Source organism: Diabrotica virgifera, chromosome 1 (assembly GCF_917563875.1).
Source record: "Diabrotica virgifera virgifera chromosome 1, PGI_DIABVI_V3a".
Lineage (NCBI taxonomy): Eukaryota > Metazoa > Arthropoda > Insecta > Coleoptera > Chrysomelidae > Diabrotica > Diabrotica virgifera.
In genome coordinates, this window is record NC_065443.1 from 202,981,418 (window position 1) to 203,001,595 (window position 20,178).

General features: G+C 32.8%; 1 protein-coding gene across 2 annotated transcripts in view; it reads right to left on the reverse strand.

Moving 5' to 3' along the window:
* Positions 1 to 20,178, reverse strand: part of LOC114331928 (nonsense-mediated mRNA decay factor SMG5) — a 122,294-nt gene that overhangs the window by 35,257 nt on the left and 66,859 nt on the right. For both annotated transcript variants that reach the window (XM_050646335.1, XM_028281620.2), the window contains exon 3: positions 3,155 to 3,548. In XM_050646335.1, coding sequence (XP_050502292.1) covers positions 3,155 to 3,548 — 394 coding nt within the window. The remainder of the gene's footprint in view (positions 1 to 3,154; positions 3,549 to 20,178) is intronic.

The window sequence follows — 20,178 nt, forward strand, 5'->3', positions numbered from 1 at the left end:
TATCATATTCTGTATTTAAATTCTGCATCAAGGTCGCTCTCATAACTTTTCACATCTGATAAGCTTTGCTAATGGGCACAGCCGTTTTTATTTTTATTGCTGTTCATTCTAAAAACCTCTTCCTCATTATTTCTTCTTTTGTTTTTTTCTCACACATGTTCGATTGGAAATTGAAACTAAGACTGGGTAAATACACTCACCGGCAGAGAAAACGGGCACCCCAAAAAATGGGTCATTTTTAATGTCTTGTATTTCCTAAACCTGATGTCCGATTTAAGTAATTTTTTTAATATGTTATAGCCTTATTCTTTATCAATATCGCTGCAATAATATTGTTGCTAGACAGGTACATTGTCATTGTATACAGGGTGTACGAATCAAACTGTGTTTTTTTCTCAAACTTTGGAACACCCTGTGGAATGTTCTAGCTTTTATAAAATACTAAAATTAAAACCCAACTATAGCCACAGATTTTCTTAACATTCTGTTTTTTTATTCATTCGCTTATGTTGGATAATAAAAAAGTTAGGCACTTTAACAACTACCCCTGTTTTTCGTTAATACAGGGTGTTTTTCAATAAGTACGGCAAGCTTTAAATGGTAATTCTGCATGATAAAATAATGACAGTTTGCTTTATAAACTTATGCCCGCAAATACTTCGTTTCTGAGATAGGGGGTGTTGAAATTGTTCTTACAAACTGACGATTTATTTATTGCTCTAAAACGGTTTGTGATATGCAAATGGAATTTGGTAGATTTTAAGAGCTAGTTATTGCGCATTTTTTGGCATACAATTGAGAATTTTATATTCACCATTGGCGTGCATACGGGATATATCTAAAATATTTAAAACCCGTATGCACGCCAATGGTGAATATAAAATTCTTAATTGTACGCCAAAAAATGCGCAATAACTACCTCTTAAAATCTATCAAATTTCATTTACATATCACAAACCGTTTTAGAGAAATAAATAAATCGTCAGTTTGTAAGAACAATTTCAACACCCCCTATCTCGGAAACGAAGCATTTGCGGGCATACGTTTATAAAGCAAACTGTCATTATTTTATCATGCAGAATTACCCCTTAAAATTTGCCGTACTTACTTAAAAACACCCTGTATTAACGAAAAACAGGGGTAGTTGTTAAAGTGCTTAACTTTTTTATTATCCAACATAAGCGAATGAATCAAAAAACAGAATGTTAAGAAAACCTGAGGCTATAGTTTGGTTATAATTTCGGTATTTTATAAAAACTAGAACATTCCACATGGTGTTACAAAGTTTGAGAAAAAAGCAGTTTGATTCGTACACCCTGTATACAATGACAATGTACCTGTCTAGCAACAATATTATTACAGCGATATTGATAAAGAATAAGGCTATAACATATTAAAAAAATTACTTAAATCGGACATCAGGTTTAGGAAACACAAGACATTAAAAATGACCCATTTTTTGGGGTGCCCGTTTTCTCTGCCGGTGAGTGTATTTGTTTTAGCCTTTTGGGGAAGTAATATAAAACGAACATGAGAAGTCATAGACCCTCGCCCACCTGAAAGTAACCTATTCCGGCTACAGTCAGTCATTTGGGAAACAAACTATGGAGCGTTCCAGCTCCATTTTCTGTCGATGTCATCTGTGCTTACAGGAAGCATGGTTTGGCACCATCGTAGCGAATCTTTTGGTTAGTCGTTCGAGGAATGGGTTTGTTTGGGAACATTCAGTTTGGTGATTTTAGTAACTATTGCGTATATCGATTGCGATTAATTATTTTTATTAAGATTTAGCTTACCTTTGCCTGTTATATAACATATTTATATATTTGTGTATTAAATTCCCAAACTATTGTATCTACGGTAAGTTACTTGTGCACAAGGAATAAGCCCAGACAATTAGGTTTTTAGTGGTTTAGGTTATTCGTGTAAATTTATTTTGGAATATTAATTGCTTGTTTCCCAGATATTTTGGTGTTCATTTGCTTATCTTTATTTATTCAGTCAATTCAATTTGTTTGTATATTATATTTCTTCGCTTCGATTTCATTCATTAACTTTGCTTAATTCATTGTATTGTATTTTACTTTGTCAGGCTTGTGCCTGCTTATTTATATTACTCATATTTGTTGGGTTTTAATTTAGTTGTACGTAGCAAGAGTACTATAATCATTTGGTAAAGGTAGTCTCATGTGAGTTGTACCCCATATGTAAGTAAGAGGTATTTAATTTTGTAACAGGTAACATTATTGTTGTTATATTGGAGATAATAGAGTAAACCATAACTTTTGTCATGTTAGAGTCACTTATATTCAATTTGGTTTAACTAAGAGATTGTTAAAAATCTAGTAGCTTTTTTTAATAAATATTTTTTATTTATTTTGTATATCCTATCTTCTTATTCCTTTATATTTACATTTACTTATTGATTTAATATACTTTACAGCAGTGTAAGATACCTGGGAAAGTGATCAAAGATCATTTCCTGTCGCCCATGATTTGTTTGTTTTATTCAATTTGTTCTTTATTAGCAAGTATTCATCTTTACTCATTTTCACTACATTATTCTTATCTTAATATTTCGATTCTTAGTCATAATCCCTATCTACTTTGAGCTACCGCCTTTGACAGGTATGCAAATTGGCCGTATCCATCCTTGAGTGTCAGTTGTCGTTCTCTTGCATCCATCGCTAGCCTAACTCCATTCAGTTTGCCTCTGTCTATTCATACTTTTGTTATTAGTGCATCCATCCCACTTTCTTTTTCTTCTTATCATTTTCCCTCTACAAATACCACTGTAAAAGTATTTTGTTACTTCAGCTTCTCCAACGAGAAGCTATTTTCTTTCTATTCTCATTTTTTGTTCCATTAGCTACATCTATTTTTTTCTTTTTCTACTTCTGTTGGAGTTTATCATTCTCTTTACTTTCACTCCAACAGAAGTTTTCTTTTTTGTTACATCTGTTAACCAATTCCAACGGCGGGGTTCAAGTGCGTGTTAAAGCGAGCTTCACCTTTTTACCAATTTAAACGTCGACAAAGAGAGATATATGTTATGTATAAAAAAGAACTTCTGACGTGATGTGATGTTCATGTTCATACCTGTTATGATAGAAATATGTAAAATTTACTATTATTATTATTATTTATTTATTACCTTTAAGCACAGTATCCTCAGATAACGGGATCTTAATTCCCTTGCTAATAACCTCCGATGACTTCAGACGCACTCCAATCATCTTCGGACTAGCCAAATTTATATTGATCAAATTTAACAAATAAGTTATCTGCCTTAAAAGACTGGCGGAATTCGATCCGCACGATTTCAGAACGTCCAGATCGCTGAGAAGCCAATCGCTGAGTGTTTTGATGCTTTGTAAAGTCGCTTCTTCAGTGACGATCTCCAGGATGTCGTTGACGTCCATAAACTGAACGCTTCTGATCAAGTCTTCTTTAGTTTTCTCGTGATTGAGCGGGTTAGTCTTTATACCGTTGGGGAGACCGTTAGGAATGGAATCCTTCGGAGTGCCACAGTTTGATTCGTCGGATACCTAAAATGATACAAGATATTGTTATAACTGTTGATTACACAGCCCAACAAACAAAAATTTGTCTTGCTGCCGAAAAAAAAATCAACTGATTTTGGTTAATTCATCTGTGCTTAATTCAAAAATACAAATCTGTTCTTTGTATCAGCTCTAGTTTTCGAGATATAACATACTTATCAAATTCTTAAATATTCTTACATATCTGTATATTCCACCACTATAATTGCAATATATTTATAAACAAACCTAACAAATTCTAAGCCAAATGCATACTAATGACTTCTAATTAAAGTGTACTTAATTAAAGTGTATCACAGTATACACCAGATCACTGGCGTCTTTTTATCGAGAGTTCCAAACGAAGTTAAAAGTGTATCCTTCTACATAATGGCAACAAATATGGAAGTATACCAATTAGGCATTTGTATTAAATAGTGTGTTGTTACTGCCTTCTGGTCCCAATTAATTAAAACTCAGGTTTTCCGATAACATTATATTTAATTCGAAGTCGATGATTCACTACATAAGTTGTTTACAATATTAACTTGACCTATCCTATACGTGAATACCTTCCAACTACATCGATAATCATAATACCCTTTCTCGACCGAGTTAATGTTTATATACACATTTAAATAATAACAAAACATGACAATTCAATGTTACTTGCGGTTATTGATACAAGAACAGATACTACATGGATTAATGACTTTGAATGAGTTTTAAACATCTTTTGTACAGGGTGATATTATAATACCATACCTCCCCGTTTTGTTAAAATTACATATTTTTAAAATGTGATGCTCCTCTTTCCCTTTTACAAAAATGTTTATGGTTACCTAATACTATTTCCAAAAATTAAATTTCCTTACTATCCTAACTAACTGTAACATGGTACGTTTCAGAGTTTTTTTAATCCTAAAAATTGTTTATTATTATCACTAATTCACTTTCTGTTCCGTCTTGCTTTTTAGTCTTTTCTCCATTCACAAAACAGTGTCCACATAAAAACAGTGACTAAACCTATCGGGATTTTTAATATAGTCTTTTAGTGCCTATATGCATCTCCTATAAGCAGGGGAATAATCTAATCTACCTAACTAAAAATCTCGTATCTAACTAAAAGTCCTAAGCTAAGCTAATATTACTCGAATAAGTAAAAAAAATGTATCCTTTACTCTATTAATAATTCCTATTTCAGTCTTCTTTTGATTTATTTATATATGTCTTACTAACTTTAAAATAATGTACCTATAATAAAAATGTAATCTCTCTAAACATTTCTAATATTTCTCTAAACTTCTAATAACTCTTTTGTAGCTATAATAAAGATTTAATCTCTGTTGCTGAATGTCTAAAAATTTCACTTTTTGTGTCCCTTTGCTTACTATCTACTAACACTATTGTAAGATATTGTCTATCCTTAATTCAAATACTTCCATTTTCCGCGAAAATTTAACCTGAATTCATTAGCTACATTTAAAAAACAAGTTATTTATAATTTACGTTACTTTAGAGAAAAAAAATTTACAACTTTAATTCTTAGACATAATTCAGTCATTGTCATTGTCAATAAGTCATTGTCACAGTCGAAGTGAGTTGATGTGTAAAAAGTGCTCCTCAAAATCCTGTCTTCTGTTGGTAAATACTTTAAAATAAATATTGATTTTTATATCAAAGGAAACTGTATGAAATTCTGTACAAGATCCATTGTTGAATTTTCCAAATTGTGTCTTCTGTGCATCAATTTGATGTAATTACTTCCTGCAGAATTTATAAACATATAACAAAAACTGTAAAACCTCATTAGCAGACAAAAACTCGATTTATTCAAGTTCCATAGGCCAGTAGTTGAATATAATTAAACAGTAACAATTATGGTCAGTAAATGTTCAACTTGTAAAAATTCTTTGGAGGATGAAGACAAAACCGCTACTTGCGATAGCTGTCATTTAACAATGCATGCCACCGATAATTGCACTGGTCTATGTGCATCAGAATTGAGAGCTGTAGTTATCCAGAAAAAGACTCTAGTATATTTTTGTCTTGAATGTCGATCGGCATTTAAGAAAATACCTGTTTTATTGCAACAGATTGACAAACTAAACATAGAAGTGAATACCATCAAAAATGATATTAAGCAGTTGAGGAAAGAAAAAGATAAGGAAACCAAGGAACTAAAAAATGAACTTGAAATATTAAAAAGCAATTTAAAAGGGAATAGTTCGTCGGATGAAAATACTCTTGCAGAAATTTATGAACGTCAACAACGCTCAAATAATTTGATGATCTTTAATATGCCTGAATCCAACAACGATATGGAAGCAGTAAAGTCAGTTTTTATACAAATTACCAATGAGCCCATACCTATTCAAAAGGCTGTTAGAGTAGGAAAGAAGAATAAGTCTGGTAACAGAAGCCTTAAAGTTGTCTTACCCAGTAATTATGATGTCCAAACTATATTAAAAGGCCGTTCAGCATTAAAAGGTTCGCATGTATTCATAACTCCTGATCTAACTCCAAAACAGCAATCAACAACGCTCAAATAATTTGATGATCTTTAATATGCCTGAATCCAACAACGATATGGAAGCAGTAAAGTCAGTTTTTATGAAAATTACCAATGAGCCCATACCTATTCAAAAGGCTGTTAGAGTAGGAAAGAAGAATAAGTCTGGTAACAGAAGCCTTAAAGTTGTCTTACCCAGTAATTATGATGTCCAAACTATATTAAAAGGCCGTTCAGCATTAAAAGGTTCGCATGTATTCATAACTCCTGATCTAACTCCAAAACAGCAAGCTTATGAGAAAAATATGAAGACGCAACTACAAGACCGGACTTCCAAGGGCGAACAAAATTTAATAATTAAGTATATTCGTGGTGTACCTCAAATTGTTACAAAAAACTAAGTTTTAACCATCTTCATAAGTCTCCTTTTTCTATCTTTTATCAAAATTGTCGTGGATTGCGCACTAAACTTCGTGTTATTAGAAACAATTCGCAGGGAGTTTGTTATGATATAATTATATTTACTGAAACTTGGTTAAATGACCAAATATTTGACTCAGAACTTGATCTTACTGATTATGTAATATATAGAAAGGACCGTTCTCACCTCACTAGTACTGCGAGCAGAGGGGGGGGGGGGAGTTCTAATTGCAGTGCGCTCATCTATCCCTAGTAGACTGCTGGAATCTTTTCCAGGTATAGAACAAATATATGTGGCTGTTGGCAGTACTAATTGTCCGCTTATTGTGGGAGCGCTTTATTGTCCGCTTATTGTGGGAGCGCTTTATTTTCCTCCTAAGTCTGCTTTAGAAAAATATATCTCTTTCAATAACAGCATCGATAATCTTTCAAATACATTTCCCACCTCTCATTTCTGTATTGCAGGGGACTTCAACCTACACTGTACTTGGTCTCATGATAATTTTTGTTCTACGGCAATTTCTGCTCCAGACATTCCTTTAATCGAAGAAGATGCTATAAATATTATGAATCATATATGTTCCTATCAAAATCTTTTCCAACGCAATAACATCTATAATAATGTAAACTCATTACTTGATCTAGTTTTGGTTCATGATGAAAATTGCATTGTCGCAGAAGCTGATGAGGGATTAGTTGACCCCGATAGTTTCCACCCTCCTTTATGCTTTAATTTAAACCGCGGAGATGTTTTAACTGATGAAATGAAAGCTGAAGGCTTTTTCTACGACTTTAAATCAGCAAATTTTCAAGGTATTTCTGATTACTTAGACACAATATACTGGGATGAAATTTTCAGAGACAAAAGTTTAGATGATATGGTCAATATACTTTATGATGTCTTATATGGCGCTATCGATGTTTATGTACCAATGAAAAAGTTTTATACCGGCAATTTTCCTAAATGGTATACCCGAGAGTTAAGAAACTGCATCATTGCTAAAAAGAAAGCTCATAAGAAATTTAAAGTGACCAGGTTACCTCAAGACTATAATGAATTTTCTAGATTGAGGTCGATATGCAAGTCCTTATCAGGTCAAGCATACAATCAGTTTGTAGCAAACGTTGAACATACACTTCCTAGTACCATTAAAAGCTTCTGGAGGTTCGTAAATTCTAAAAGGAACAATAATAGCATTCCGAACACTTTAAACCATAATGGCCAAACCAGTTCCGATGGTCCTACCATAGCCAAGATGTTTGCTCAGTACTTTGCTGCAGTATCTAGTGAGGACGAATGTCCTATTCCAAATAGTGCAAGGGCTAACACTAGTTTCAACATTACTGGTTGTGACTTATCTATTTCAGAGGTATATACCAAATTATCCCAGCTAAACATACATAAGGGTCCAGGGCCTGATGGAATCCCACCCAAGTTACTGAAATACTGGAGTTTTAATCTTGCTCGTCCCTTATTCTTTATTTTTCAAAAATCATTACAAACGAGTGAATTCCCTCCCGTTTGGAAAGTTAGTTTTATATCACCGATATTCAAGAATGGAGATAGAAGCGGGGTACAGAGCTACAGACCTATTAGTATCCTTAATACTATACCTAAACTATTCGAGAGTTTAATATGTGACAAAATTAAGCCTACTATACAAAATGTAATCATTGAACAACAGTATGGTTTTGTTATGGGGAGATCAACTGAAATGAACTTGTTAAATTATACCTCCTTCTTAAATGAAGCATTGGAAAGTAAACAACAGGTAGATGCGATTTATACAGATTTTTCCAAGGCATTCGATAGAGTCAACCATACGTTATTGTTACATAAGATCGAACAGTTGGGTTTCTCTGATCCTCTGCTTAGTTGGATTCGAAATTATCTATTAGATAGAAGGCAGATAGTTCGTATTAAGAATTATTTCTCTAATGAAATTATAGTTACATCGGGTGTACCTCAAGGCTCCCACTTAGGACCTATCCTTTTTAATTTATTTATAAATGACATAAATAAAAGCTTCAATTTTGCTCAATTTCTTCTATTTGCTGATGACCTTAAATTATTTCACATAATTACCTCTGATTTGGATCACTACAATTTGCAATCAGATCTTAATGGTCTTGTGGAATGGTGCTCACTTAATGGTATGGACTTAAATGCAAACAAATGCCATGCTATAACTTTTACTCGACTAAGACACTTTGAGAATAATTCTTACTTTATACGGGACACTAGGTTACAATTAGTTGACTCAGTTATAGATCTGGGTGTTATTCTTGATACTAACTTAAATTTCAACCTACACATTAATAGCATGGTTTCTAAGTCATTAAAGATGCTTGGCTTTGTTAAAAGATGCAGCTATGACTTTACGACTGGTCGTTCTTTAAAATTTCTTTATTGTTCTTTGGTTAGACCACATTTAGATTATGCATCATGTGTTTGGTCACCTCAATATAACTGTCATATTAATAAAATCGAACAAGTTCAGCGTAAATTCTTACGTTATTATGCTTATAAGATGCATCTCACTGGTCAAAGTTACGAGTCTTTACTGCAAATTATTCGACTTGACTCATTACAGAGTCGTCGTCAACATAAAGATCTTTGCTTCTTATATAACTTAATTCATGGTCATAAATTCTGTATCCCACTTTTAAATAAAATTGGTCTACATGTACCTTCAAGAACCACCCGTTCTGTGACCACCTTCCACGAGGTCATTAACCGCACAAATTATAGTTCAAGTTCCTATCTCTCTAAAACTCTTAAATTAGCAAACACATTATCTCCGCAAATTGATTTCTTTGTGAACGACTTTACTGCGTTTTCCACACAATTATATTTATACTTAACTTAATGTTCTAATTTCAAGACTGATTTGTCAACTACTGTTATTGTCTTTGTTCTAGGATAAGTTGTATTTGTCAATTTCAAAATGTTCTAGCTCTCAATTGTTGAATGAGAGCAAGTAAGTTTATTCTTTATTATTGTTATGTATTTACCAATTTTGTATCTACTAGATCTTATTTTTCTAATTTGTGTGACATTTTAATTGTAAAAAATTTTAATTGTATCATGTACTAATGGACTTCGGTCCGTAAATGAATAATAAATAAATAAATAAATAAATAATTCAATGATTAGCTACTTATTTGATATTATTCTTAATTCTGCTTTATTTTGACATTTCTGACAAATTTTATGTTCCTTCTTTCATTTTTCCCACATATTTTAATCAAATTATTTTTTTTTCTCTCTCTCTCTTCTTCTTGTCTGGTACTATAACTATATTTCTTCATTTTTCTCCACATAATAACACTTCTACAGTGTATATAATTCATCTTCATATACATATTTCATATAACAATCATATATCATTTATCTCATATATCATTTCATATAACATCATAATCATCACTTCATATACTAGCTCCGATACCTTCGTTTTACCTTAATAAAAGAGGTTTCACTCGGATGTCTTAGTTCTCCGCCAACATTAACCCGAATTTTCGCCCTGATCTGTACGCACCATTTAGGTGGTATAGTTAACTCAAAACACGAAATAGGTATTTTATGCGGTTCAAATTCTTCTAAAAATATCACAACCTCAATCCCTTGCTTTGAGGCCGTTGTTTATTCACGAATAATCATGAATAAAATAGGTACCCTTCAAAACACAGAGTGGGTCTCTAATAAGCTTTCAAGCTTCTATAAATCACTTAGTACCTTCCTAATTTGACAAGAGCAGTGGGTTTCTTATTGTCTCTAGTTGCCTCATAATATTTAGCTTATAATATTGTTAGTTATTCTTCTTATCTATATAGTTCTTCTTCAAATTCCTTATCTCGACTCATCAGATCGGTTCGTTAAAAATATATCTCTTGCTTATAGCAATGTTTGTTGTATGTCATCCCTAATCATTATTCATTAAAAAAAAATCATTTATATATCATTAGTCACACAAAAATTATTAATTCAGGTTCATATCATACAAAATTTAACACAAAATCGATGAAAATGTATCTATATACTCAATAACAAAAACAACTGGCTAATAAAATTCAATAATAGTATACATATTAGAAAAAAAAAAATTCAATAAAAATTCAAAAATAGCATATATAATAAACTTCGATAAAAATATTCAGTTCAAAAATCACTTCATGTTTCAAAATTCTTAGATATTCTTAAAAAAAAATCGATACTTCATAAATTATTCAAAAATCAGCAAAGATAAATATTCAATGTTCAATAATAATATAAAAACGAGGGAAGCATTTTTAATAAAGATAGACATTCTTACTTACATTTTATCACTTTGTCTTTGTTCCCTGGGTTCTCTGCATCTTCGTCCTGGTCCATCTTCGCCGTCTCCGTTTCCAAGCTGGTGCCGCCATCTCTGCTCCTTTCAGAAGACCTCCTCTAGTCTGCAGGATCAGCCATGTATTAAATAGTGTGTTGTTACTGCCTTCTGGTCCCAATTAATTAAAACTCAGGTTTTCCGATAACATTATATTTAATTCGAAGTCGATGATTCACTACATAAGTTGTTTACAATATTAACTTGACCTATCCTATACGTGAATACCTTCCAACTACATCGATAATCATAATACCCTTTCTCGACCGAGTTAATGTTTATATACACATTTAAATAATAACAGAACATGACAATTCAATGTTACTTGCGGTTATTGATACAAGAACAGATACTACATGGATTAATGACTTTGAATGAGTTTTAAACATCTTTTGTACAGGGTGATATTATAATACCATACATTCTACATAAATGAAAGAAGACTATAAAACAATACCGCTGGAGCTAAAAACATAAGTATGGCCAACATCAGTGGGTGATCTGTGTTGATTTTAAGATGGTGAACTTTCTCCTGGGACAATAAGGTGGCTATACAAAATATCCTTGTTTCCTGTGTCTTTGGGATAGCAGGGTTAAGGACCAACACTGGAGTAGAAGAAAATGGTGTTCTAGAGATACTATAGTTCAAGTAGAAGTTAACGTAGTTAACGAAGCATTGGTCGACCGAGAGAAGATAATATTACCTCCGTTACATATTAAACTAGGGCTGGTGAAACAATTTGTAAAGGCTTTAGACCAGAATCGTCCTTGTTTTGAATACTTGTCCAGCAAATTCCCTGCACTTAGTAAAGAAAAATTGAAAGCCGGAATATTTGATGGGCCTAAGATACGACAACTTATAAAAGATTCGCATTTTACAGAATCGATGACTGAAATTGAATGTAATGCATGGTGCTCTTTTGTGAAAGTTTTGAAAAATTTTCTTGGAAACAATAAATCGGAAAATTACCGGGATATAGTGGAAGAAATGCTTAACAATATTGACAAACACGGTTGTCATATGAGTATTAAAATTCATTACCTCTACAGCCACTTAGATCGTTTCCCAGAAAATCTTGGTGACCTTACTGAGGAACAAGGGGAACGCTTCCACCAAGATATCAAAACCATGAAAGAGAGGTACCAGGGGAGATGAGACACTCACATGATGACAAATTGCTGCTGGAGTCTTCAAAGGGACCGTACTTTTAAAGCCTTTACAAAAAAATCATATAAAAGGAAGTTTTTGGGTGACGCCGAATAACAGATTTGTGCTGGGATGCTGGTTTGGTTACATAAAAAGTTAAGTTTTTTTGGCAGATATAATATGTGATGATTTTTGTAAGTATATTGTTGTACAATAAATATTTTACTTTTTATTCGTGTTTTGTTTATTTGATGGGTAGCAGCACTACATTACTACATATATTATGTAGGTAGTGCTGCGTTAAATTACCCTAAAGTATGTTAGAAATGTGGTCTGTCGTAGTTTCTGAAAACGATCTGATGGAGCAAATTTGGTGGCATTTTTGGATTCAGTAGACCCAAATTACCTAGAAACAGTAAAAAAATTTCCGGCAGCAAACTGTGTGTTTACCAGTGAGAATAATTGAAGCCATTGCAAAATCACGATCCAATCCGCTCTTATTACTCGAAGACATCTTTAAAAGCCTAGGAGACTAATGTAGAAGCCACAGTTAGAATGCAGTGTTGGTCTTATGACGCTCAGCGATGTCGCTCATGTCGGCACAGTGGTAGGTGCGTGGTAGTTTGGCGATAGACTGAGAAATCACCGGTCCTGATGCGCCTCTCGGAACAAACCGGCAACGTGGTCGGCCGTTCTCCCGTAAGAAATACGTTGCCTTATGATAACTGCACTGCATTCTAACTGTGGCTTTTAATATAGCTAGACTGGAATTTAGGTATTAACACAAACATGCAGTACTTCAATCACTTGCGATAAGCTAACGACATTGTATTTATATGCAGTAAAAAACGTTTTTAAATTATGAACTGTGATAACCACAAACCTTTACCAAGGACGAAATTGAAAACAGCGAAAACACAACAGTCTGTGGAAAGGTAAATGCTGAATAATAAACTTTTAGATAGAAAAATAAGTTGGACTGGTCATAAAACCAATGTAAAAGAAGTACTCAAATTGGTCAGATGACATACTACAACGAAATACAACCAAGATGGTTTGGTCACGTACAAAGAATGGATGAGGACAGAATCGCAAAGCAAATACAAAACTGGAAACCGCAATGTAGAAGAAGAGGTAGACCGAGAAAAAGTTGGCAGGCAGGAATAAACAAAGCCGTAAATGAAAAAGGTCTGCAAGTAGATCAATGTGCGGACAGAGAGGAATGGCGAATAGGTATCGGAAGACGAAGAACGTTGTAAACCGATAGTATATATACATACTACAAAAAATATTGTGACAGGGGTGGATATCAAAAGTCCAAGATAAAGCACGATGGAGGAAAGAGGGGAGGTATATATCCCAAGATGGATATTCTTGACTGATTAAATAGATTGTAGCAAGGAGACAAAAATGGCTAAAATTAAAAATCGCCATATTAGGGGAAGTTTGGAAGCGACACCAAATAATGCCAAAATGACAGCGAATAGATTCACACAGTTAGGATCTTATCAAATTAAATTACAAAAAATAAAATAAAAAACAAGTTATACAAAAAATGGCCTTGGGTCAACTTCTTGAAAAAAAAAATATGATAAAAAACACCAGAAAATCTGGTAGGAAATTGAAGCTCTATGTAATCTGTAGATATCTACTTCTATGGTTTCTCCTTGTATAAAATTAAATCTTATGTGAGCTCCACACACTCGCCGAAGTCGATCGAGGTTCAACAAGTACGAGAGTGTGAGTGTAGACGGCCACCTTGTGCAATTTTGCCTCGCTTCGTTCTACTTCCGTTCTCTGTCGGTCTGGCGCGTCCGAGTCAAAGGGATCTTTGTCGGTATCGCACCGCTTGAATGTGTTTCTCGCGAAGTAGAACGAGTGTGTAGAGAGGCACTTCGGACTTCGGTCAACTTTGGCGAAGTAACTTCGCCGAGAGTGTGGAGCCCGCTTTATAATATACAATACTGAATGTAGTGTTCCGGTAACTAATAATGATAAGAATGAATATAATGCACTACTTAAAAAACTTAAAAAGATAAAGAAGTCGCCTGCTATTAAAAAAATTGATAGAGATGTGAATAAATGTTAATCACTGATAGTTAGGTAAATAATATGTCAGGGCTGGCCAAGCTCCTTGATAGTTCGAGCCATTTTTCAAAACTTGAAATTTTTCACGAGCCGCAATTAAACAATTATTGAAAAAGTGTAAAAAAGTATCAAATTTTTAAAATTATAAAATCAATGGGAAAATCCCAATAGTTGGCTGTATACCATAGTTTAAAAAACTCATACAGAAGTAAAAACTTCAAGTTGTATACTGGTATAAAAATTGTTTATTAAAACTTCATAAAATGTCGTGCAAAACGTTTTCGTTCTAATTCAGAACATCTTCAGTGCATTCTGCTAAGTAATTGAAACTAGCACACTATTTAAAGTGGTAACTTCATGATACATGGTTGACATTTTAAATTTTGTAAAAGTATAATGACTACCAGTCGATGTTACAAGATTAAATTAAGAACATGCTTAAAGGGCACCATGCTTCCCTGCTCGAAAAAACTAGGTACTTGCCAGTTCAATGGGCACAGACCAACTAGTTACCACTTTAAATAGTGTGCTAGTTTTAATTACTTAGCAGAATGCACTGAAGATGTTCTGAATTAGAACGAAAACGTTTTGCACGACATTTTATGAAGTTTTAATAAACAATTTTTATACCAGTATACAAAAAGTTTTTACTTCTGTATGAGTGTTTTATTAAATTTTTCTCCCAGTCTTTAGATTTCATGAATTTTAAATGAAATAAAATGGTTGTTTCAAATATGCAAATAATTCTACAAGCAGCTTTTACTAGTTCAGTATACTTCGATTCTTCATCATCTTTTTCTGGGACAGCCTACTGATCTTCTATCTCTCAAAAAACACTGTCTTTAACACTATTCCTCTGATATTATACCTCATGGCCTGCCAATTTTATCTTAGCTTTTATGTATCTGACGATGTTTTCAGTACCATACACATACACATACACAATCACCAATTCAGTTTTGCGGCGCCTTCTCCACGATCCTGTCAATTGCCAAGAACTGTGAGTTTCAGAGACAATTTGGTTTTCGAAATGGATTAAGAATAGAAGAGAAGCTCTTTTTAGCTTAAATATGTTAACACACACAACGATACAGGACATGAACGTAGATGTATATTCATGTTTTATTGATTAGCGAAAATTATTTGACTACGTTAACCATCAAACGATAAGCGATATTCTGAGAACAGTTGGAATGGACGTCCAAGACTTGTGGCAGGGTTGCGTCTTATCACCGCTATTATTTAATATTCAGGGCTGGCCAAGCTCATTTGAGGACTGTTTGAGGTTAAACTCTTTAAGGACCAAATATCATTCTCAGAACTTTCCTTTCAAATACCAGCAACTTATTTATTTCCCACTGATGTATAGTCTATCTTTCACTTCCATAATATGTAAGAATTGGGCGAATAATTGGCATGCACAGTCTTAATTTATATTGTCTTTTAGCAGCTTAGATCTCAATAATGACGATAGGGATAGGGCAGTCAATGAGAGCAAGATCAGGTTATTACCTCCGAATTCTATCCTACTGCATGGATTTTAATGAAATTTTAGGAATAGCCTGAAAATATCTCTTTATTCAAAGTCTACCCTATGCCGATGTGTGCTTTGCTTTTGTCTTGGGGGCGGTTCCCACCCCTTCTCGGGGGTGGAAAATTTTTTGGTTAAACAACTACGGAAGTTGCTAGAGAACCTAATTCTAAGCAAAAATTGTTCTATCATTTTTTTTCGAAATCTCAATACTTTTTGAGTTACTCGTGGTTGAAAATTGGCCATTTTCATTGAAATATAACACCTTTTCAAACGGTTTTTTGCGAATACCTTAAAAACAATGCATCTAACTAAAAAAATTATAAAAAACATTTTTGTAGCTCATAAAAAAACAAAGAGATTCGTTCCTTCTTCAATCTTCTAGTTATAACACAAAAAGATATATGGTAGGTAAAAAGAGTTTGTTTTTTGGTGCATGCTCAAATCAGTGTATTCAACTTGAAATAACAGAGAAACGGTCGGTTTTAGGTGTATAATGCTACCAATACCTTTTATTGTACTTGAAAAGTCCTTTCAAATAAGCAATATTCAATGTCGATTACATTCAAACTAAGCGAGATATGCTGCAAAAAATTGATGACTAACGAATTTTAAGAAAAAAATTGAAAAGTATATTTAACTCCTCATCCACAAGAATTTAAATGCAACGTTTTCCTTCTACAATACATTTTACTACAGTGTTATTTTTATGTTCAAAAAGTTGAGCGGGTCTAAAATGAATGGTTTTTGAAAAAAATAAGATCAAATTATAGAGCGCATATTTAAATTTTCATAAAAATCTTCCTTTTTCTCCATGTAACTTGAAAATGATAAGAGATACTGTTATAAAAAATAAAATCAAAATGTTTATCTAGAAGAACCCTACATTTTTGTATGGCATCTTTTTTTTGGCATCTCTTATCAGTTACATGGAGAAATAGGAAGATTTTTAAGAAAATTTAAAAATGCGCTAAATAATTTGATTTTATTTTTTTTTCAAAAACCATTCATTTTAAACCCGCCCAACTTTTGAACATAAAAAGAACACTATACTAAATGTATTGTAGAAGGAAAATGATGCATTTAAATTCTTGTGGATGAGGGGTTAAATATACTTCTCATTTTTTTCTTAAAATACGTTAGTCATCAAATTTTTTACAGTTTATCTCGCATAGTTTGAATGTACTCGACATTTAATATTGCTTATTTTAAAGGTCTTTTCAAGCACAACAAAAGTTATTGGTAGCATTATACACCTAAAATCGACCGTTTCTCTGTTATTTCAAGTTAAATACATTGATTTGAACATGCACCAAGAAAACAAGTTTTTTTCACTTACGAAATCTCTTTTTGTATTATAACTACAAGATTCATAAAGGAAAGAATCTCTTTGTTATTTTATAAGCTACAAAAATGTTTTATATGGTTTTTTTAGTTAGATGCATAGTTTTTAAGGTATTCGCAAAAAACCGTTTGAAAAGGTGTTATGTTTCAATGAAAATGGCCAATTTTCAACCAGGAATAACTCAAAAAGTATTGAGTTTTTCCGTAAACTTCCGTAGTTATTTAGGCCAAAAATTTTCCACCCCCGAGAAGGGGTGGGAACCGCCCCCAAGACAAAAGCACACATCGGCATAGGGTAGACTTTGTCTCTTGGTCTATTCCCTACTTACTGTGAAAATATCACGTAAATCGATATAGTAGGATGGAATTCGGAGCCACATACCCTCATTGACTGCCCTAGGAGCAAAATGCTCTATTCCACGCAGCTATCCTTGCTGAGACTTCTTTTTATATGTGGTTGTCATCTGTGATTACCGTCCTTAGATATTTAAACTCTTTTACTACTTCGAAAGTAGTGGTAATTAATAGTTATGTTCTGCCTAACTCTTGGTATTGGATTTTTGGCAATTAGCATGTATTTTGTCTTCTCTTCATTTATTCGAAGGCCCATACTACTTGTTTTTTCCTCGAGTTGTGAAAACCTCTCTCACATCTCTTGTAGGATGAGCGACTGCATCTAGATCATCAGCAAAGGCCAAAAATAATTTTGATCCTTGATTCGCAAATTGCTCTGTCAACTCGGATGATATTTTGCTTATTTCATATTCTAGGGCCAAATTGAATAGCAACGATGATAAGGAGTATCCTTGTCTAAGTTCTGATGTTACACAGTCTTTTATATTTGTTTCAGTACAAGTAATTCAGGTACATTTATTGAGAGCCACAAATAATCCCTCAAAGAGCCACATGTGGCTCTTTGAAGGACAAAATCATTGCCAAAAATGGCAATGATTTTATTATAATGTAGCCAATTTAACGGGCAACTTTCTCTCTCTCTCTGTCTCTCTCTCTCTCTCTCTCTCTGTACGCAAAATAATTTATTTCAATTAACATATGTAAAAATAAAACTACAGTAGAAAAAATGAAAGAATACCCATGAACGAGCATATAAAACACGCTGTATTTTCCTGTCACCGTGTCACACAAAAAATTGGCCAGCGCAAGTACATGTAATAATTATTGTTACATGTACTTGCACTGAACAATTTTCTTTGTGACACGGTGACAGGAAAATACAGAGTGTTTTATATGTTCGTTCATGGGTATTCTTTCATTTTTCCGACTGTATGTTTATTTTCAATAAAACCACATTTAGTTATTTTAAGTTATTTATAGTTTTAGGTGGCATGACTGTAATTTTAGTTTGAATGACATTTGTAAATAATTATTTGACAGTTGTCAAAAACTCAGAGTAAGAAATAGCATGTTCTTGATTCTCTTTTTTAGGTTTGTATTTTTAAGTTATTTTAGTATTGTTGTATTAATGTTTATAATCTTTATTGTACATATTGTAAATAAACTCTTTTTTAGATGAATTCATACGGCTATCTCTTACACGAATAAGAAGTATGAAACTACTCTTATAAATCAAGAACTTAAGCTGACCAAGCCAAAATAGTGATAAAAATAGATTTTCAAACCGTTATTTGTACAAATTAAGGATGAATATTACATCAATGAAAATTTGTATTGCTATAGAAGCAAGCAGTACTGATAGTAAGAAGAATGTATGTAAATTTAAGTGGTTGCAGCCAACACAGTCACCTTTCTATTATGAAATGCCTGCTGAAAAGCAACTTCAAGATTATCATTCTGAACTATTTCGTCTGAAAAAAGTAAAAAATGTTTTAGCATCCATGAAATCAAGAGGATGCTTTAGAACATGTACCATTTCATTAGATGATAATTTGAAAGTGATTTATTTTGATTCAGATGGTGATGTGGTTTATCAAAATGAGTACCTACAACCGACCTTATTACCAGTGTATGAGAAGAAAGAAGCGATTGAACAATCTCCACCATTAGTCGAGTTGCTCCAGAAACTTGGTGATACTAGTATACCTAAAGTTGAAAAGAAAAATTACAAAAAAATAAAAGATGATTTCGTACTTCGAAATTTTGATGGTAAAAATGTTCCAATGAATTCATGGCTCAAGACCTTCGAATCAGAATGTTCGCGATGTGAGGTGGATGCTGATAAAGACAAGATTTTGATTCTACGTCTGTTTCTTGATGGAATAGCAAAGGAATGGTTTGAATCAAAAATAATAACATTAGGCTTAGATAACAGTTTTGAGGTATGGAAAGTTAATTTTTTAGATAGTTTTTGTCAAACAGGTTGGGATAATCATAGAAAAGCTTATTCTTTTAAGTATGTAGGTGGTAGTCTTGTTGATTATGCATTTCGCAAAGAAAATTTATTGCTAAATATCAAAAATGATTTTCCTATTGATATATTAATCGATTTAATTGTGACAAATTTGCCAATTCATATACAAAATAATATTAATAGAGCTGAGGTTACAACAATGGAAAAATTGATAGGTGAGTTACGAAAGTTGGAGAGTTCAGTTATAAGCAAAAAAAAATCAGAGACAAACCCAAATTTTGTACAAATACCTACCAAATTAAATACAATAATACCAAAAGAAAAAAATAGTTGTCAATATTGTGATAAAAAAGGATTCCCTGGGAGGTTTCATCCAGAGGCAATGTGTCGTTTAAAGCAAAAAGATAGAAGGACAATACAAGAAAACAAATCAAATGATATTCAATATGTTAATAATATTGCTATACAGGAGACATTAAATGAAACGGTAACCGACCAAAAAAACTGAATTTGCTGCCATTGATCAAATTAAAAGTATTCCTAAATAATAGAGAATTATGTGGAATCTATGACCCAGGTTCGAATGTTACTCTTCTGAATTCGAAGGTAGCAGGTAAGTTGGGATTAGTTATTCATGAAGATAGGAATATGTTTAAAACGATAAATGGCAGAACAAATTTTACAGGAAAACTAATTGCAAAAATGAAAATTAATAAAATTGAGAAAAATGTTAATCTTTTTGTAATTAATGATGAATATTTCGAGTATGATATTCTACTTGGATTGGATTCTATTTTGAATTTTCAAATGAAACAAGATTTTGATTTAGAAATTTATCAAATATTAGATCTAGATATTGAAGAGAAGATTGAAAAGTTTAATCACAATGTTA